General features: G+C 36.7%; 1 protein-coding gene across 1 annotated transcript in view; it reads left to right on the forward strand.

Moving 5' to 3' along the window:
* The window catches only part of AHR (aryl hydrocarbon receptor), a 63,802-nt gene extending 58,272 nt beyond the window's left edge, over positions 1-5,530 (forward strand). Inside the window, exon 11 of the mRNA XM_053978989.1 lies at positions 1,822-5,530. Coding sequence (XP_053834964.1) covers positions 1,822-1,977 — 156 coding nt within the window. The 3' untranslated portion in view covers positions 1,978-5,530. The remainder of the gene's footprint in view (positions 1-1,821) is intronic.
* Positions 5,531-22,953: the final 17,423 nt, after the last annotated feature.

The following is a 22,953-nucleotide window of genomic DNA, read 5'->3' on the forward strand; positions in this document are numbered from 1 at the left end:
TCTGTTGCATCAGTTTTGAACAGCTGTTGCATTTGCAATTCCATTTCTTTATTTTTAATGGCTGGTTTCAATTGCATTTATTTCGCAGATTATTTTGTTGTTACCCTTCCTTAATAATTTTTGTTATCACCCCTTTTTTAATTTTCTTCTTTGCATTTTTTTCACATCTATCTATAAAAAATTTAATGACTAAGCACCTCTGAAGAAATTATATCTATTACTTCATATTTACTAGAATGCTGTGCTGCAATAATAATAGGACATTTAGTTTGTTGTAAAAAAAATTATCAAAGGCCACTTTGTGGAAAAATTGTTCTTACTTAAGTTGTTCAGAGGCAAATTCAGCCCCTCTTGTTAGGGTATTCCTGTGCTGCGTGGGGTTGAGTAGCACTACATGAGCAGAAGCCTCATGTGACTAAGCAGATAGGATGCTGCTGTCTGAGCCCACATTCACACAGCCAAACCAAAGTAGGGCAGTCTTGGTGGCTGGGTTTAGTGCACTGACATCCCTGTCAGTGGTTAGAATCCAGAGAGAGGACAGATATTGCTATACAAGCCACGACTGGTATCTTTTCAGACTTCTAACTCCCATTGATTTTTCCATGAAAAGACTACAGAATGAGAAAGCCAGAAGGGTCTATTGTGGTCATGTGCCTTGACGCTCTGCCTTTCTTATAATTGTGGTGGGAGCATAGCCAGTGCAGTCTAAAACCACTTTCAGTGATGGAGAAGGACAGAAAGGCCTGTGATTATTTGGCTGCTTGCATAGGATCAGTATTCCTTTATTAAGCAGGAGAAACCTTCCTACGTACTTGATTCTTTGTTGAGAGCATTTTTTAAAAATTTAATGAGTGTGGTCACCTTGTTAATGAAGAATATTGAAATAACCTGCTTCTGTCAGAAACAATCCTTGTGTGTACTCTTAAAAGTATATCAGCTTTGATTAAAAACATAATTCACGTGACTATAGCCTTGTTGTTAAAAAGTTAGAGGAATTGTGCACAGTTAGTCAAATTTCAATGTTTGCACAGAAGGAAAAAAAACTAATACTTGGCATAATTTGATAGATGAATGGATGAATGAATGTATAAGACATGTTCTTAAAGACAAACCTTGAAGGAATGAGTACTTATGATATAAGCTATTCCCAAAGAGATGATGGAAATGTTTAAAATACTTTGTTGTATTTTCTTTGCATGACCAAATAGAGTATTTTGTAGATAAAGTCCACAGCATGACAGGAAGCATTACATTAGGTGATTAAAATAATCCTATAAACAATTATGTTAAGACTGATGAAAGCCATTCATTGCTCTTACTTGGCACTGTCAATATGAAGACTGTCAAAAAGCCCACCTGCAACATTTCAGCCAGCAGATTGCACACAGTATGCTTCAGCTTATGGATAGGACTGCATGTGCATTCCTGGAGGAGCTGTTATGTCTGGATCCCACTGCAGACATGGAAAGATGTAAATAGGTTGCTTTTAAAATATAACAGCTGGATGTGACAATTGGGAGTTCTCAGAGTGTACTTTCTAGAAATAGAAACTCTATTGCACTTTAGATAATAGAATTATTTCTTGGCTTAGCCAGAAGTAGGGCTCCCATTGACTTCAACATGGGTAAGGTTCACAAATGATTCAGTCTCTATTTTAATGCAAATTAAATTATCATTAATCATAATTTTAAAAAAAATTAAAGCTAATCAGTGTATTTTAAAATTATTTCATCCAATGTGTCTTTAGGAGGATTTTAAAATACTTATTAATAAATTAATTTCCTATAACTAACCATTTATATTCTCTTTTTTTCCTTCCAGTTCCAAAATGGTTTCAATGGAGGAAATGTAAATGCATCATATCCCTCTCAGTTAGATGTGATCAGTAATGCACAGACTGCCACACATCTTCAGCCTCTTCATCATCCAAAAGAACCCAGATCCTTCTCAGATTTGGCATCTAGTGGATTTATGTGATTCAGATGTAGAGCTCCATCTGTGATTTTGTCTGCACGTCAGGTTGCTCTGAGGAAAAGCTTGATGTGTCTCTCTTTGAGTGTCAGACTTGAACAGCTAAATTACATTTTGAGAATATGAGGTTGGTTGCACTATATACGGGTGGATATGTAATTCAAGACCTGGCTTCTTAGAATGACAGGTGGAATTAAATCTTCCGATTTAAAGTATGCATGTGCTGTTTTCCATCAGGCTGACTGTGTCCTTGCAGTATGGATTACATACATACTACAGACTATGTCATGCTATACAACATAAGATAAGGCAAATGGTTTTGTTGTTTAGAAAATAATTGGGCACTTTACAAATAGCATTGATGGCACAAGGAAGGTGATTCACACGTGGATTATTTCCAGACTTTATTTTTTAAAAACTATTAAAAAGCTCTAAATTCATAAGAATCAAAAGCACTTAATTTTAATGCATACTATGCTCTGTAATCACTTATTTTATATTTGAATCCTTTTGTTTTAAGTCTCCATTTCTAGCACTTTAATAGAAGGCTTAATACAAGGATATGATATGCAACTTCAGGTTTTCTATGAAACAGACCCCTTGCATTCCTCCTTTTCATGTTAACCTTAAGTGCCTCACAATTTAACTACCTTGTTTCTGATGGGAGCTTATTTCAGCAAAACTCACTATAAATGTCATCTCTAGTATGTGAACTTTTAGCTAACATCAACAGTGCTACTGGTTGTGTCTTTTTTTCTTTCCCTCTAACAATTATTTGTTTAGAAAGTGACTTAATTCATCTGTGGATTTGTTACACTATTATCAGGAGTTGTTAATGTTCTGAATTTGGTTCAGTTAAAGAATTTGGGTTTATTCTATACTGCTTTTCTGCTTTCTTCAGGTAATACAGGGTATATTAAAAAAGCAGATTTTGCTGAGGGGGAGGAGCAGATCCTCAGGATTAGTTTTAGATTATTAATGCTGAAAAACATGTGCCTTATCTTGTGTTAAAATGCTCATAATGTTCTTTAGAAATAATACAAGGCTGCTCTATGCAAATATTTTCATTAAAATGGATATTGAAAAGGATTGCAGTTTCAATAAAAGGGGTAAGGGAGTCTCAATAGTGGTTGGCATTGGCATTATTTTGACTGCAATTTTCAATGTTAATAGTGGGGAAAGGGTTGGTTTGGTTTCAGTTTTATCCCTGGCAAATTGCACTGCGAAGAACAGAGGATATTCTTCTTGCGTGTGTTGATCCATTTGAAAAGCTTTGTACAAAATACAAAATTGGGGAAAGAAAAAGGTCATTAGAGAAACTCTTCTCGCAATAGGTTTTATTTTCAGGGAAAAAACCAAACTAAACATATCCACTAAACATTCTGGGGTTTTGTTTTGCTTTTAACTGAGGACTGTAAAATTGCAGACACCAATGTTTGGTGCAAAATAATAATCTATGTGAAAAATACAGAAATGTGTATATGTTCAAAATATTTCATACTCTTGTGTGTTGTATAGTTCATATATAATAAAATGTCTTTGTAAAATATTTTAAAAGGTTAATTTTAAAGTATTACACTGTTATATGTTAAGAACAATTTTATTACATTTGTTATATAATGTTAAATGGCAATTTAGCCAGTTTGTTTGAAACAGTCAAAAGTAAACTGGCACCCTCCAGATAGTTGTTAATATTGTTTAATAAAGGACAATCACTTAAAATTGGAATCCATTCATAGCTGAAACATGTTTTCTTTGAAGAAGAGCATATTTTCTTCCATTCTGTGTGATGGGATACATGATGCCAAACTTCTAACTCACTAACAACTTTTCAGATTCTAACTTCTAACAACTTTTCAGATTAATAAATTCAGCAGTTCTTTTAAGTGAAATTAGCATATATGAAAGGGATATTAAGGAAGCAGTTGCTATTCAGGAAAAGCCCATAAAGACATTGTGGGTTTTATTATAAGGTCACTTTTCCCCCTTGTTTCAGATTTTCTTTTCCGCACAAGACAGTAGTAACAAATTCACTTTCTATAATTTGAATTAATCCTTTGTTCTGTCTTTTTTTAATTGAAGGTGATGTTTTAAGCCAACATCTGAAATGTCTTCCATATCTAGCTAGTGTATCATGTTTGCATTTGAACTGGAAAATTAGAAAAATGCTGTAAAACCAGAAGGTTGAAAGGGATAATATATGTGTTCCATCTTACAAACCATTATATATCCTGTTTATGAATTTAGTTAAACCAAATACATGTTGTCCTTTCACTAAGTGCCAAGAATGCAGTACTACAACAGTGCTGCCCTACTTAATGTAAACAAGTTAGTTGTTTATATGCATATCAGCGTATTTTGTGCATTATCTTATGCGTACAACGTTGACTGTATTAGTGCACTCTTGATCTGCACCAAATTTTACCTACAGTGCACAGGTGTTTCTGAATTGGATCTCTATTAGCCCTTCAAGTCTGTTATAAGTAAGGTTATAACCCAGTGTTAGTCAGTATTACTGTCCGTTTTTATACAAGTTTTCTTACCTTGTTTTTTGTTCCAGTTCTCTCTCCTTTGCTATGCCTGCACATACCATGCAATACACCTCTTGCGTTAAAGTATGGTTCTGTAGCGCTCTTGCTCATCTCCACTAAAGTTTGTAAGACATAATACATGGTAATAAAATATTCACTTGAATGTAGCTGAAATGTATGTTCTTTTACTACAAAAATGTTTGATTTCAGCAGTATACAAAAATACGTTATCGTATGGTTACTAATATCTTTTGAGAGCTTGTCATCTAAAATAGTTTACAAAACTTGTTATTTACGTCACTGTGGACTTTGCACTTCTCTGAATATTAGATGCAAATACAATGTATATAATTTAGAGTGGTGAACAAATGTGTATTTGTCCATGGAATTAGTATTTTATACTTGCATGAAAATGAGTTTATAAATAAAGTTTGTAAATAGCAAGCCACAATTAGTAGTTGGAAGGCTCTTATATATTCGTTGCTTACTCACAGTAAATTCACAGTTGAACAGTACTGAGGCAGGAACAGGTTTCTGCATTGATGCTGCTGAAAAGAAGCATGTTCTTTTTTGTGATCTGGAGCTGGCCATTGGTACTTACACTACACTGGTATTTACTGTTTATTGCTAGTTCATAGTGACATTAAGTTAAGAAAACAATTAGTTTATTTCTAATAATATTTGCTAATATTATTGTTTCCTGTGTGCTCTTGTGGCTTTGCATGATAATATTTTAAATTGTTTATAATGCTAAATCAAATGTTTCACTGTAATTCCTTATGCAGTTTATCAAATTTACAAGAGTTTTTCAGTTTAGTGACATGATGGACAATAATTTAATTGGCTGGAACTACCATTGTCTTGTAAAGTATATTAAGACAAATGTCTTATCTAGAATCAATACTAGGCTATGAACTCTGTATGTCAGTCCTATTGTTTACTTTTCTTGCACTGCACAAAAAGACATGCTAAGGTACAAGTATAATTCAACAAGACTGCAAATCTATAAGGTAACATCTGGAAATAATCAAGCAATAATATAAGCAACACTGGTTATCCTTTTCTTTGTAGTCTGTTGCATTTGTTAAAAGTACATCTTCAAGCCACATATCAACCTGCTCCCAGAAGTATAGGACCTTTCTGTCCTTTTGTTTGAAAGAAGGAGATACTTTCTTCTGGAGAAAGCCATTTTCTTGAAGATTTATGAAGTTTTTTCTGCTTTGCTCTAATTCAGTGTGAAAGTTAACAACCATGGTGATACCAAACCAGCAGTAGGGCACTGCATCAAAAGCTCTGGCAATTTGTTGGTAGAAGTTGTAGTCTTACTCAAGGCTCTGGGAAGCTTTTCCAAATAGCTGTTTTGGAGATCTTCCTAGTGAGGAGCTACGTTTCCCACACACACTTTTAAACTGAGAGCTGTTTTATTCTCAGGTGATTTTGTTTATCTGAGAACTGGCTTTTTAAGTAGCGTTAGTTCTACTATCCAGAGTAAGAGCCCGATTTTACTTCTAATATTTTTATTCTGTCATTGATTAATTTAGCAAATTATCTTCCTGCCTTCTTTCCTCTCTGCTCAGGCATCCTTCCCTTGTAGTAGAATTTGTAGTTCTAACTAAGTAATACAAAACTGAAACATCTTTAGACATCCAAAATGTAAGTTGACATCTAAAACTAAAAATTAAATTCCCCCCATTGTATACTTTGCATAATCTGAACATGTAATTTCCAGCGTGGGGCACTGTTCAGTTTCACCCATTTCATTCCTGCTCCCTCCAGGAAGCAGTGCTTGCTTTGATTGTTCATCAATGAATCTGAGCCAGGTCTACAGAGAGACATCATTCTTTCATTCTAGCAATTTCTGGTGCATTGATTTTTCTGGTGAACCCACATTCTATAAATCCTCTTATCTTTTGAAGTTTGTCTTCTTAACAAGTGAACAACTATAATATTTAGGCATCACTATCTAAGTGATAGTGAAAAAAATTCAAAGATTCAACCAAATATGTGAAATCAAAGTCGTGATCAGTCTTATGAGATAATGAGTTTTCTTCTTAATAACTTGACTTTTCTATTTGATGTCCAACACACAGTGTTATTAGTATTGCATAAAGCTGTATACACTTCGTTTCCAAAGTAGGCAGTCTCTGAGAAAAGGAAAGGTCTCTCAACCTTAAACTTTTTTATGATTTATGCTGAAGCTAACAGGCTCTTATCTTCTCTTGAATCTGGCCAGGATACAAATAAAAATATAAGCAACACTGCTTATAATTTTTATTAATTACTAAATTAACTTCAAAATTAATAATTTCAACAGATATTTTAACACATTTTGAAGGCTGTATATGATCATATTCATCTGGATGTCTGAAGTCTGTAAAAATAAGTTGGAGAAGTTTCATTATTAAAAAAAATCATAAAAACAGTGGAGGATGCCTGAGGGGTGTTTGGACTAACGGGAATCCCTCATGCTGCATAATAGGAATAATAATAAATGTAAAAGTTCCTCCCATTCTCACAGAATAAAAATTTTTGATCAAATGTTCTCCTTTTTGCTGGTTATGGACATTCAGACTTCCCACAACATGGAGTAGTGGGCATCTGTTGGTACATGGTATGAAGAATTTGACTCCTTGTTAGTAAAAGGTAAATTAGAAGAAACTATGAAATTAATTTGTGACACTTGTCATTAAAGTTTTGAAGGGAGGTGTACGAGAAGAAAGGATGGTGTCACTCAGTGGACTTAAAAAATGGTTGAAGGTGTTAGTATTCTTTTCTACTTTCTAAATCATAATCCATGTTTTTTTAAAGAGCAAAATTTAAATCTTCAGAGTCCTTACTTGGCTGCCTTGATTATTCCGTAACTGCTCAGATCCTGGTGATACCAATCTACTTGGCTACCAGTCCCTCAAAGTTGCATGTCAGGTGTTTCTTGCATCACTGTAGGGCCCAAACCAGTAAGTGTTTTCAGAAAATACTGAGAAATTTTGTCCAATGGAAAGCAGCCAGAAAGTCTGTCAAAAGGAGCTAATGTTAGCTACATCCTCTACCTTGTTTGGACTTTGCATGTGAAATGAATGGTCTCCATAGAGGTTCATAGGATATCCTGAAATGAAAAAGTCTGTCCTTTTAAGTCATTCCACTTGGAACAAGTAGTTCATGAATAACGGAGAGAGTGAGAGAGCAAGGGATGTATCCTTTGGTCTAGGATCTGGGACATGCACTTAAGACAATTGGATTCTTCAGGAGGACGTGCTGGATTCCCAGGATAGTCTATGGCCCAGCAATTAGGACATTCATTTAGTTCTTCATCAACATCTTTTTCATTCTCTTGAGGGGAGAAATGTAATCAATTTTGGATGCAAGTTTAGACATAAAAGCCTTACAAACAAAATAAAAAGCTAGTGTGAACGTCATACTTGGTTTTACATCTGCAGTAGAGGAAGGATCTCTGCAGCTGAAATATGTTACAAATGGCCTTGTTGGAGAGTTTATTCTCTTTGATTTTAGCTGTCCATACTGACATACATGTTTTTTAAAGCACAAATATTGAAAGTTCTCTTCAACATTATGATCATAACTGTTTCGCAGATGTTTTTCTACAGAACGTGCAAGTTGCTCTTCCAAGTTATAAATGGAATTGTAGAGTAAGTGCAGAATGACTTTCTGCCAGTGGAGTTCCAATTACAGTGCCAAGACTTGGTCAGGACTTCACAGTACTACCAATCACTGTAAAAAATAGGGCAGTCCTTTGTTGGCAGAAGTACCTAAAATTACTGAACAAAATGGTGTAGCATTTGGAGTCCCTGGTGGGTGGTGGTAGCAGTGCTGTGTAACATGCACATGTGTGCACACAGAGCAGCCTGTGATCGTGAAGGCACATGATGGTGTGCCAAATAATGTTTTAATTATACTGGCATCTAATAGAAACTTGAAAGGCTAATAAGAGGCTGTGACACCTCGCTCAGTATAAAGAAGGATCTGCGTTAAACTTCAGACCTAGACTCATAATCAGTACATAAGCTTTTATATACTTAGCTTTATGGCTCAAATCTACTTTCTGTCCCTCAATAGTTCTTAATAAAATAAATAAAAGGAAGTTCCCAGGCAAAGAAAAGTTTTGCTAACTTTGTATTTCAATTTTAATATTGCAAAGTAAAATAACAATCATAGGACCTTCAGACCACAAATATTATTATTAAGCAGCAAAAATGTGGAAATGATCAGTTTAAAGAATGTAGATAAACCTCATCAAATGCTTCTAAGCTCTGACTTTTTCCCTCAAATATAACTCTGTGAAGTGACTTTGTCAAGTTTCTTCCAGTCCTTCCTTTTTTTGCAGATATCTAAAACCAGCATTTAAAATGTTTCTTGCTACAGATGAGAAATTGCTACAGATTTTCTGACTCAGCTGTGACCTTAAAACTTTTGGAAGTTCAAAATGCTTTGAAGTCAGCATGCCCATTGCTAGAATCGGGACAAAAGTGAAGTATGTGGCAAAAGATCCAGATCTGAGTGGATGTACCACTGGAACATTTTTCCTTGCTTTTATTTATTTGTAGAACTAGAATATTTTTGTTTTAATGGACACATTTACCTACCTATTCTCAGGGGTTGCATAAATCTTACAGAACCTGCTCCAAGAGATACCAGTAGAATGAGACCAATTTGAGTTTATTGTTTAGATATTATCAGTGTAGTTTTTGGTCTCTGCTGCTTCTGGATGAAGACAACTGTGTAGCTTCTGCCATAAGGGCTGAAGTATACTCTTGAAATCACTTTGACAGACAGCAGAGCAGGTGAAGAACGTAGCCTGTGGGAGCCTGTAGAGCAAGAACACTTACTTCATGGCTGGAGCAGCTGCCTGTTTCGTCAGGGAACAAGGTATCCAGACTCCTGCAGCAGCACTGCACAGTAGCTGAAGTCACTAATAGGATATACAAAGGACAAATATGGCTCAGAATTGCTGCCAAGACTCTTAACTCCTGTACAGGCACTGCAGGGAGATCTGCAGTGCTAAGTGCTCTTCGCATCACAGGGCCCAGAGCCAACTGTAAACTCCTAGACCAGACTTGCCTGACTGGTGACTCCTCCTTATGCAACAGCCTTGTTGTTTCTAGGATGAGCCTTCTACCAGGGCTCAACTGGCAGCAGGAAGAACCGCATTCAAATGTGGATCCTCGCAACAAATACACCAGCTGAGCTTCCACCCAGGAACTTGGAATAACTGATCTGAATTATTCAATGTTCCAAATGAGCAGACTCCCATGCTTGCAGACACAGATCACCTAGCCATTGTTATTAAAGGGAGAAGCGGGAGGGGAGGTGAGGTGAGAAAGAAAATTCCAACAAGTTGGTTAAACAGGATGATTTATAACACCTAATGCCTAAAGCAAATACCATGCTATTTTAAAATCTGCTTTCCTCTGATGTGGCAACTGCTAGGTCAACTCTCGTCCACTTTGAGGTACAACCTAAGCAGCAGCCCTCAATTGATAAAATCTATTGGGTAACATGACCCAATTTGAACAGCTGCTAAGTTGCTTATCTGCTTTTTGTAGCTTTTCCAAACCTCTTTGCTACCATTCTTTGCAACTTCTCATTGCACTCCATTCCTTGCTCTGGCAGCTGCTGTTTTTACCCATGGCACATTAGTGAGTGGTTCGTGCTACAGCAGCTCAGAGCACTGAAAATAGCACAGAGAACTATGTCTATGTGTGTTAGCCTAAACAGCTTTTCCTGCTTTGCAGAAGAAAGGGAATTGTTTCATATCAGTCCTCTATTCTGCTTTAGTGGAGAGATTGATTTTTTTTTTTTTTTTTTAGGCCTTGACCATCTGTCTTACAGCAGAATTGGCAAGTAGGATACCTGTCTTGGGACTGTCCCTTTTCATCACTCTTCCTCCTCTGCCCCCTGCATGCTAAGAAAATGGCAATAGTTCTGCTCTCTCTTTTCCAGCTGCTTCTGAGTCACGTCTTCCCTCAAAGCAATCTTTCTCAACATTTTGAGCTGTCAATCTTCATGCAGCCCTGAGTCAGTTCTCCTGCCCAGGAGAAATCAAGCCACTGCCAGCAGTAAGAGGTAGGTAGCAATTCTCTGGCTAAGATAAACATACCCAGCCAGGTATTGCAACCCACTCATGTTACCTTGTAACTCCCCACATTAGAGGAATAGAACTTGTACATACTTCTTCCACCCATTACATCTTTGGAGCCTTTTATAACTTCCTAGTTGTAACCTAAAACTTGAGAAACACTTTAAAAGTTGTATGCAATAAATGATGAAGGACCCTTCTTCCATCCCTCAAGAGCTAGTATTTGACCTTTCATTTACCATACTATATTTTTAGTGGTATAATTTCAGATACAATTACCTACACTCAGCTTCTTAAATCATGCATGAAATGTTTTTTCAGTGCCACATTAACAACTAGCTGCTCAGCTTGCTGGAATTAGAAACCAGATATGTTGTTCTATTTACAATAAAAAATCAGACTGTGGTTTTAGTGTAGATTGCTATAATAAAGAGAAAAGGTCCCTTTGGTGTTCTTTAATTTATGACACACTGTAAAATGTCCAGGCACATTTTGCCTGGTAGCAGAAGGAGAAAAAATAGTAACTCTTGGCTGGAGATTAAAAAAGTCTCACACACTATTAATGTATTTTGAGATCCTGCACATTTGGGAGCAAGTCAGTTACTTATCTGCTTCTGGGATCATACTCATTTGTAACCGCAGTAAAGTCTCTGTGGCTTTCATGATTTTTTTTGTTAGTCTGCCTAAATAAAATCATTCACATCAGATGAATGTCAGTACCATGCCATTAAGATCACATTAAAGAGATCTTTAGGCTAACATTTTTGGCCTTGAAGGATAAATTGCATCCTGTTCTGATTTCTTTTTTTTTTTTTTTTTTGATTCTTAATGTCTCAAAGCTTGCTTTTTAAGCACTAGAAACTAAAAATAGTCAAGTGCTGTGAATTACAGCTATATTGTGCTCTTTACCCTGCTCATGAAAAGTCTTGTCATCATTCTGCTGAGTGTTTTCTGGGGAGCTGTATAAAAAACTGTGACCTATAGTTTTCTGTAGTTTGTGATCATATTGTTCAATCTCTGCTTATCAGTCAGGAACCTTCAAAATGGCTACTTCACTGCAGAACTTGTAGTAGAAGTACATCACCTGATTAACTTCAATCAACTGCATCAGTCAACAAAAACATTACTAATGGATCACAGAATGATGCAAAGATCTCTTACATCATCCCTCTCCTTGCACTGACAGAACAGGATTCTCCATTGTTGTAGAAAAGCTTCATCTCTTTGATTAGGGTGACTGTGGTACATCCTATTCATGCAAGATCCCAGTAGGCCTGTAAAAGCTCTCCCTGTGAGAAGGATTTCCCTTCATTTGTCCTATTTTTCTCCTCTTCATTTCTTCCTTCTAGTCTTTATACAGTTATTTCAAGAAGCTGCCTTCCAGAGAGGTGCACAACAAAATATTTCTTGATGATCACCCTTAATCAATTTGAACAGTATGTATTCAGGGACAGGTATTTCCATACACCATGCTAAAAAATAATTTGTATGAAGAGAAAAGTAAAAAGAAATAGGATGATCCAGCAGTAGTGGCAGGTCACAGGCTATTATTTTTTTCTTGGCAAGATAATTCTTCAATAAAAACCTCCCCTTATAACACAAGCCCATTGTTTTTATTGTGTTTTGAAATCCTTTTCTATCAACAAGCTGGGTTTTTAGGGGGGTTGGGGTTTTTGTTTTCTCTTTATTTTTTTTTTTTCTCAAAGGGAATGTAGTTCATTACGTCAGCGCTGGACAAAGAGACGTTAGTTGAATTGATTGTTTATTATATTAGAGGCATACATATATGGGAAAATCTCTTGCCTCCTTCTTTATATGAGGTAATTCCTTATGCATGCCAGATTTATACTGCTTTGATTTTGCTGAACATTGTGTTGAAAACTCATGTCAAATGCCTATCCAACGTCTCTTTCTCCACCACTAAGAATTCCTTGTTTTCTTCATCCTTTGGAAGAGTTGACAGTCTGCATTTCCCGAAAAATGAGATTAAAAGGGAGATCTGTTCTGACTGAAGAGGATGCAACAGGGAGCTGCTAGATAAAACTGTGGAAGAATGACCAAAATATTAAGGAAGCTTTGGGAGTAATAGAACATCCAGTGATGGTCCCTTGGGGGTTAGTTTGAGGTGCCATTGTGTCGGACACTCAGACCTAGACTGAGCTAGCTTGTACTCTGAAAACAATTTATATAACTTACTGGATTTCTCCCATCTTTTATTCATGACTCTGCTTGGTCCATGACTGGGGCCTTTCATTCTGTGGGAGAAACATGTGTGCACAGCTCAAGACTGGATGCTTGCTTGTGTGCTTTTAAAGGGCTCGTAGCTGCCTGCCAAATTGCTTTTTCTTTTTGGTTTCATGTGTTTTTGCAATTCATACAAAACCTTTGGAAATGACTCACACAAACATTTCAAAATCCATCCAGAAGAACTGGAAAAGGAAAGTGTTTACTCCTTAGCTGACAGCCTTTGTGTATCTATCTCAGCCTACAGCAGGTGTTCTCAGCTATCATCAAGATGCTTTCACAGCAGCTGAACACATACATTTCTTTGCTCATGATATTCGTTTACCTTATGGAACTTGTCAAATTGCAGCATAAGTTTTCTGAGCTTATTTGCAAAAACTGCAGGGAAATCCTGTATTCGCCACTTCTAAAAATTTCTGACAATGTTTTGTGGAATCCTTTTGGCCTATGGGAGAAACAAACAAAAAGATAAGTATAGATTTACCAGCTCACTTTCTGTCTTCCCCTCTATCCCTGGCAGTGTCTATACCCTGACTGCTCTTCCCCACCTGGAGGTCCAGTCACAGTGGATTTAGTTCAGTCTGCAAGGTAAGAAAATTACCTTGTTTAAAGTTGTCAGGTGAGTTTAGAAGTGGCCTTCCTTACTTAGGAACTCTGATGCCTCAGGATAGAGATCACTTCTGCCTGTTCATGTAGAAAAATACAGAACATATTTGCAAAAATAACTGTACTGTCCATATACACCTAAAACAATTTTGGCAGTCTCTGGCTCTGAATGTCACCTCTGGGTGTCCCAACTTTTCTCCCATCCCAGCAGGAATGATTACCGCATCTGAAGCTGGAGATGATTGTCATTCATGTAAAACAGGGAAAAGCTCTTATGCCTATTTTAAAAATCAATATTTATAGCTTTGAAAACACTGACTGTGGGGGATTTTTAACCTTAGTTTTCTGACCTGTGCTACAACTATTCTGGCATCAAAGAAGGGAAGGTAGAAAATAATGACAACAGAAAAAAAAACACAGATCTTTCCACATTTCAGTCCTGCTACTAATCAGCAGACTTTTTCATAAATGATGATACACTATTTGAAGAGGTTGAGACAATAGAACAAAAAATGTAGTTTATTTTCTAAACACCTTTGGAAGATTATCTTTTCTCCAGGTGGCAAAATCAGCTTTTGTGTTGTTCCTGCTTTCTATTTTATTTTTTCTCAACCATTCAGCCTCTCCTTGGCTTCTGTGTAGTTTCAAAGAATGTAATCACTGCCCTTCACTGAGAAATTGAAAACTTTGCAATCTACTGACACAGCAATTAGCAATCTACTGACGCAGACTTACTGGTATGCATCTTTTCCTCCTCGCTCAGCGATAATGTCATCATCCATTTTGCTCTTAACTCGGGGTAATGAAAAGTGACTATTTGAAATACTTCATTGTTGGAAATGGAACAGATCTGTTAGCAGATGTAATTCTAGATGGAGCTTTATTCTGTATTTTACAGAATATCAAGATCATGACTAGGGTGTAAGATCAAGATCAGCTATTTAATTACTCAGAGTATATATAGCTAGTGGTTACACAAATCTTGAAATTCCGAACTCTTAAATTCAATCTCCTATGCATGTCAATGAATGACACACTGGAAGATATTCAAGGACTAAAACACAAACATCTAGTGCCATTTTAGCTATAGGCTATCCAAAATATCTACATAAGCAATTCCACAATTTTACAGAAGCAGCTGGTAGGCCAGGGGAGATTGGTGCCTATTCCAGATATAGGAATCACAACCACATTGAAGCATCTGCATGTTGTTGAGAAGCACTTAGGAGGAAAACAGTTGATAAATAATTACATTCCTTTTACATTCTGACATGATCAGCATGTGGATTTGTTTAACATGTTAATAGGCAATCAGTTTGATTTAGAAACCATCTCATAGACATGGAAATCAGGAGGGCAAAACTGAATTGAATTTCTTATTAGTACTAATCCACCCCCAGGTCATAGTCCTTTTGTGCTTATAACTGGTCAATGTTGTTGTGCTATTTTTTTTTTTTAATTGGAAAGACTTAATTGTATCACAGCATCTGGAATGCAGAAGCAACTTATATTTTTACATACAAGAAACTACCAGTCTCCTGTCACTAAAGAAAACACATAATTTATTTCCAAATATGACCCCATGACAGTGCGTCTCTTCTGGCCTCTGGTGCTCAGCCTTCAATATAAACTCACTCTATCAATTATCCAACACATTCAGCTAAGCTGCATCCTGTTTCTAAGTATTCTGTGAGGAGAAGCCCTTGGGAATCATCCATTTATTGCTGTCAGTGGCATCTTGCCTGTTCCTCTCTCTGTGACGGGATATGAAAGTCGACCAGAAAGCTTTTACAGTGACAGGGATGTCGGCTGTCTGCCAGTACCAGTGGGTGTTACAGCAATCAGTGCAGGCTGCCTTAGGCAGGCATGAAAGCCAGATACAGTGATCCCTGCACTTCAGCTCTGCTGGAACTGCTGGCACTCAGCTTACTTTTCTATGCTTGCTCTTTTTTCTTCAGATCTCTGGCCTGGTGAGGAGGAAGAACATTCTTTAAGAGGTATTTTTCAAGCAAGGTATTTTTCAGCTTTTCTTTTAAAGCTGATTGCAATCCCTTAAGAATATGTCTTGCATGTTTCTGGGCAGCATCAGCTAGCTGTGTCAGTGCTGGATATTTTTCACAGATGATGCATCCACTTCTCCAATAGAAGCTCTGCCATAACTGTTCCACTCTTATCTCCTGTTTCTCATTCTGAAGAGACTTTCTATTTGCAGATGAGGTAATTGGCTAAAGACAAGCTTGCTGACCTGGCCAAAAATTCTGTGGACAATTCTTCACAGTTTTATGAACTAACTGATCTATGACTCAAAAAATTCCGAGAACTATGTGAAAAGCCTCACCTGGGACATATGCAGCATGTAAACCCTCATATTAGCTGTTGTAAGTGATTAAATCATTCAGACTATCTATCCAAGAGAAAATTTTACTCTAAATAAAGCTAAAATATGAGCAGAGCGGTTTCAAAGAGTGTGCTGAGAATCTCCACTATGAAGTGAATAAGGCTGAGAATTATCTTTTACCAAGGTCTGGCCTGACAGAGGAATCAGGAAGTTTTAGATAGATAGATAGATAGTTAGATACATGCATGCATATATATGTAAGAACCAAATTACCACAGAAAGCATCTTGTTAGAATAGTTGCAGTGAGAATCGACAAGAAACAAATAAAATTGTATGCTATAGAGTTCTAATCTTTAGAAAACCCTCCTATCACTTCCAATAAATTTGTTTTATAGATTTCCTCCTGTCCAAATGTCTGTATTGTCAATAAAAGAGGTATTTTATTTTTAAAACACATGCAATTTACTTGATGCTTTAAATTGCCTTTGAAAAACTTTGGCTTCAAAGAAGTGCATAACAATTATCCCACACCCATGAAGTGAATAATAACTTCATTTTCTCCAAAAAGCAATGGTACAGCATTTTTCTTTGGCTTTTTGCCAAATGCAGAGGCATTAATTAAGGTTTTACTGTATTTTTCTTTATAAACACTGTCTGATTTACCTGAAATACCAACATGATCTTTTCCAGAAAGGTCATTTACTTAAGGATTTTTTTTCTGTACAACTTACTTTGCTTGGGGATGACTGTCATTTGAAGTCATAGAGCCACTGACCACTTGCGCCAGACTCTAAACATTGCAGAAGATTGTAGATATGTTCTGACATCTGAGTCCCAACAGATACCAGGTATGGTCAGGTCTTCAGACTCTTTCTTTGCATTTAGTGAAATTATAGCATAATATTTTGCTTTATTCCCTTGACCCATTTAGTAGTCTTTCCCTATTGCTTTGATTAATTTTGGGGAAGCCCCCTTTCCTGCTTGAATTTATGTTTATAATGATTTATTATGTTTAATTGGATTCTGCTCTATGCTGAGAGCCACTGAATGACTTTGAGGAAGAAAATATACACAATGTCACATCAGACAAAGTGCTAGCATGATTTCATTTAGTTTCATAGTCTGCTTTTAGATACCAAAAAGGGAACTAGAATGTATGGTCACTTCCTCTGCTTACTGCAGTGGAAGTGTACTTTGTCCACAAACAGGAAAAATGAAGGCTTAGGGTATAACATGATCCTCATGGGCCCCTTCCAGCCTGAGATACTCTGTGGTTCTATGATCTCCTGCATTCAAATAATTTTCAGTCCCAGACTAAACTAAAATGTAAAATAATAAATGTAAACGTGAACTAGTTTGGAGTCCCATTAACTATATTTCATTTTTTTGCTATACATTTCCTGGTTTTTCTGTCTTGACAAATATGTCAAAATAGACTCTAAGAAATGTAACTTCTTTGATGTACTCACAGAAGAGCTCTGGTCCATTCTCCCCTGACACAGTCAGACACATTCATAGAAGTTGCTAGGGATGGACTTTCTGATTTGAGTATGGAGGTTGAGTGGGCTCCTGTGGAAAAGGTTACTTGTTTTCTTTTATTGCCTTTCCAGGGACAGATTTTGTTCTAAAGTGATCCATTGTCCTTCTCCCATAAGTATGACTAGATCTCGATGGAAATGGAGACCTGCACTCTTGGCTGCTCACTTGTGAAGCACTGAGTCATGTAATGGGGCTGGCCCAAAGCAGGGGAGATTACCCCAGTGATAAAACGTAACTCCTCTCTAGATTCCCTGCTTAAATATGCGTCCCTTTCATTTAATTAAAGTTGAGTTTAAAAAAAAGTTTTCATATTCTATGTATGCAGACCTCAGCATATGAGACTATTTTATTGAGCATTTAAAACAACTTTTGATTTACAGATTCATGGATGAATCAGAATGATCTGTGCCAGCTAGTCTGCATGACCATTATGTAGGTCTGTCTTGACTCACACATTGAAAAAGTGCAACAAAAACAATAGCAGACTGAAAGGGTGTGGAGTCAGCACCAGCCTAATTTTAGAATCTACTTGTGAGCCTGATGTCAGTATTTCAATTGCTATTATCAACAAAGATCTCAGCCTACAGTCAAGTGAAGTCTGGAGAGTGATTCAGATGCTGGAGTCTGGTCTAGTATAATCAGACAGGCTCTCTGATATCAGTTGAGAAGGATTTCCAGGTCACCAGCATCTTTGGTGGTGAAGGAGTATGCTCATATCATTCCACAGACAAAGTTATCAAGTACCACTGCATTTTTCTGATAGTTAGGACACATTTTCTAATTACTGGCCTAACTGTGGTCGGCCAATGATCATTTATCCTCCAAAGCAGGGGAATCTAGATCACACACTGATGGAACAACCTAACCTGATGCAGACCTTAGGGCCTGCTCCTCTCACCATGCAGTCCCATAATCCCAGATCAGTTCTGTTTTGGCGGCTACTGATGTTTCAGGCTCTTACCTGACATTTGTTCTGGATGAGTTCCTGCTGTAGTACTATTGCCTTACACTGCATGGAGCAAGCATACATTCTTCATCAAAACAGAAGAAAACTGCACTGCTGACTTGTATTTACTTTCACTTCATTGCTTCATCCTTTGAACTTTGTGCTGGCTGGTGACCATAATAACCACATATGTCACTTTATGCTGTAGATAATGTTTGCACAATTATATAGCTTGTGTAGCTTTATGGTCATCATCACATCTACGCTGCTTTTCTGCAAGTCCCATTCCAGAAATCAGCCTGACAACTTTTTCTAAACGCAGCTATTTGTAAAGCCTAGAAAAGTTTTCTGTCTTAATCTATTCTTGAAAATCTGAAGTTCTGCACATTTTTTCCTAGTGTTTTAACTTATATTTTTCTTGTGAGGGAAAAAAAGCACAGAACATGTCCAGTGCTTTTCATGTTGCAGAAGATAAATATATCTTCCAAATATAAGAACTCTTTTACTATTTTAGTATCTTTAAAGCAGGAATAAAGTGAAAGTTTTGAATCGATCTTTTCAGTGACAGCTGAAGATGGCCAGCTGTCAGAATCGACAATAAAATAAAGGGAACATGACCAAGACCATTCTGAAACATTCTTTCAAAGACCATTTTTGCAGTTATTCTGTTTCGTTCTCTTTGTGTTTTCATACCTTGAAATGTTATATTGGTTGTTATATTCTTAAAGAAGATATTTGAAGAATGGTTCGCAGTCCATTTATTGTTATTCTGTACAGAGATGTGGTGAAATCTATGTACTCTGCGCCACAGGCATAATGTAAAGCAGATGGTTTTTCCTCAAGCAATGAGTACATTAAAATCAAAACTATAATACAATGTATATAGTGCTTCTAGATTAAAGCTCTTGCATGCCAGATTTGTAGCTTTGATTCTTTCTGATTTTAATGCTTAGTAGGATTTAGCCCAGTGATTCTGCCCTTGGGTCAAAGTGAATCAGCTTTTATCTAGGATGATCATATATTGGCTAAGCCTTGTAGCTTTTATTTTAATAAACATATAACTTTAACCTACCATTACATGCACATAAAATGCTACAAGTCAAGCTTGTGCACAATACCATGGCCAAGCCAGAATCCATTAGAGTTTCAAAATGTGGTTCATTTGCAGCAAGAACAGTTCTAATTTGCGTCCTTTTAATTGTTCTGATTGCCTTTTAGTCAGCTTTCTTATAATCAAATTCATGCTTGCCAAGGTTAAGCTTCTCGTGTTCACAATAAAAAGGCATCTTCAGACTCCTGCCTTCACAGTGAAAAGTCTTCATCAATTTGCAGTTTCTTGCTAGAAAGTGACATAGTCTTGTGTGCAAAATGACTTTCTGATTTCCTTATCTTTTTTGGTAGCACAAGAAGCTACTTTCAAAAAATGTTTCTGTATCATTTTGGCTTATTTTTTAAACCTCTTTGTTTCTCAAGACTTTCAGGACTTTGCTTATATTCCAAAAGATTAAATTTCTTGAACCTGGAGTTATTATTATTCTTTCCCCAACTCTCTAAAAATACATTTTGAACTTCAAAAGTAGTCAAGTAGATCCTCTTTTCCAAAATGTTCTTTTACTGCTGTTCAAGGGCAGAAGTGAAAATCTGTCTCTAAGGCTCCTACCTGTGATACTTGCAAGACGTGTATTATTTCCAGAATTAACTTTGTAGCTGACCCCCTTTGGTCATCAGGGCACATGGTGTGGTGTGGTGTGACACAGACAAAAGCAAAAGGGCAAGTTGCAGTCTGCTCTAGAACATTCTGATTTTCTCAGCACATGGGAAAATCTTGCAGGGTCATATTCAGACTGAAGTTGGAGGGCAGAGGATCATAAGCAGCTCTTTCCACAAGTGATGTTTTTCAGTAATTCTTTGAAAGCATCCTGAGATCTGTGGGAATACAAGCTTGTTTCGTTTGGGAAGATATTTACAGAAACTGAAGCTAGAAGAAAATGAGTATCAGACATGCAGCCCAAAAATTTAACTGACTAGTTCCAGAACAATTAGAAAATAATTCCCTCTCATTCCAAATTGATTTTATATATCTCTTTGTCTAGACTACTCAAAGAGGCAGGCTGAACCTGACCTGCACTCTCTCTGTCACATTGGCTATATGCTTCAGTTTCACAGATTTGATTCATTAACTCAGCTATTGCCTGAGCAGTCCCACAGAGAAGTTCTCAGTAGGAGCAATAACATCTACATAGGCCTGGGTGGCTGAAGATCAGGTAAAAAAATTTGTTTGGGTCAGTCCACCATGTTGAAGACTGTATTTTACTGAGGCAGGAGTCCTGTACCTGTTTGCACAGGCACTGCTCCTGCCCTTCTGCCATCCCTCTCTTTGCCACCAGCTCTGTAGAACTTTGTAGATCTGTCTAGATTCACTACAGAGTGTCATTTCCAAAACAGGATCATCAGCTCCTCAACGAGACTACCTCAAGAACTATGCAAAAGAGATATGCTATCATTCATACAAACAAATTAGAGGGGTTTTCCCTCCTGCCTTTTTCTCCTGCATGCAAAGCAGAGGCCTATTTATCATTTCCTGTAAGTCTGGCAGCTCTTGACTCAGAGCAAAATCATTTACATTAATAAAGAAAAAAAGTGAGGCTTTCTCTCTAAATATAGCAAAGACTTTTTCCTGACTGGTTCAAATTCAGACAAAAGCAGTATAAGGTTGTCACTGAGTGTTAATATAACTCTTACAAAAGACCAACCAATAAAAAGAGTGCAGAAGGTGCAGAGAAAGCAGAGTCCTCCTACACTTTGCAGTTTGATGTTAAGATCATGCAGCATGTGACTTAGACTAAGCACATCTAAAGATGCTCAGCAGGTCTCCAGCAGGTCTGTAGCAGGTGCCAACACATCGAATAAAAAAGTACAAATATTTGAAACAATTTGTATATTTCACATGTTAATTTAGCTTAGGTGACTTTAATACTGTGTGTTCCTTCAGACATTCCCACAGTAAGTTCTCCCAACCTGTCCTTCAGGTGAATATTCCTAGGGGTGGGTGAGATGTAAATTCACAGTCCCAAATGCTCAATTCCTGCTAATGTACTGGGACAGCCCACAAAGCCCCTGATGACAGTGGGAGCTGCACTGGTACATGGAACTGAAACTGCTGCTTCATTTTGCCAAGAAAACAGACCAGTAGATCTTTATTCAGGACAATAAAACCTTTGGGTTACTCCAGCCAGCTACAAAAAGATGAAAGATGCTATATTGCAGTACATATCTACTGAAACCTTCCAGCTCTGGATTGAAATATGTTCAGTTTTAATTACCATATTGTTAGAACTTGTTCACCCTGCCACAATTAATGCAAGGAGAATGCATCTGCACAGCAAATTGTTTGATCATTATTTCATTTTAAATGGGGGATATAAAATTACTGCAGTGCAGATACTCCCTTTTTTATAATTGAAGAACTCATTGTTCTTTGTGAGATTAACTATGACACTCCCATATTTTGTCAACATTTTCGTCTCTAGTTGGAAAGTGGTGTTTTCTGTGGCTGCTAAGAATTCTCTTAATCTACATTGAGCATTTAGTTTCAAAGGAGGAATAACAGCTAGGGTAAATGACTGATATCTGCCTGCACTAATAAATCCCATGTCTAATGTTATTTTAACCAAAAAAGCATTCTCTTTCTAATGTATGGAGTTCACTTCACACAGAGATTTCCCCTAAATTTTAAAATCTAAGGTAATATGTGGGATTATCTACTTTGATCTTGTTTGAATTGGGTTTTTTTGTGCCACATATGGTTTCCAAACAATTCAGAAATACTACTTTTGGACATAATTATCTGTTTAGTTCAAAGCTATAATACATAATGGATAATTTTCTACTTTTGAAAATTTCAGCAGGCATTGAAATTAGCTCAGTCAATCTTCCCACATAAGAATAATTTTTGAAGAAAAAAAATCCAAACAGAGATAAATACAAAGGAAAGTTTTCGATATGACAAGAAAAAAATTAATGGAAAACATGAGGTTACATTTGTTACAGAAGTTACATTTGAGATTATGATGGTCTGACTGTCTGTAAGTGGTAGGTATGCCTTTTCTTCTTCAGATAAATAAAAGGTAATCACTGTGTAAACAAGGATATTCTAGAGAGGAATCAAGTTCAAGTGATATTAGCCAATTTTATGTTATATCTATATAACAATATATACGTCTATAAATATATTTATATAGTCACAGCTGTCATTTTGCTGTAAAGCATTCATGGAGGTTATTTTCATTTTATTCCACCACACAGGCAATGTAATGATTCTGTGGAGTTTCATTTGGAAATATGCTGTGGTTTAATGCTGAGTTCACTTACTTTTTGTTTAAATTCCCTTTTCATTTTTTCACTATGTAGTTATACATATATTTGAATTACAGAATAGTCTCATTATGGTGGCTTCTATACTCAGGGAAAACAAGGATAAATAAAGCTCTAAATAAAATAAAACCATATGCCAAGTATGAATGCTTTGAACCTTTGCAAAAACAGAGGAAGTGAAATGTGAATTCTTTCCTGTGAAAACATTTGGGGAAAGTATGAAATCTGGGAACTGGCTGGGTTCTACACCATGTTTGTTTACCAGATCAAGCACATAACTGCACCAGGTTATGCAATGCATCGTTGTGTGTT

The sequence above is a fragment of the Vidua macroura genome, chromosome 1, assembly GCF_024509145.1.
Source record: "Vidua macroura isolate BioBank_ID:100142 chromosome 1, ASM2450914v1, whole genome shotgun sequence".
NCBI classification, from domain to species: domain Eukaryota; kingdom Metazoa; phylum Chordata; class Aves; order Passeriformes; family Viduidae; genus Vidua; species Vidua macroura.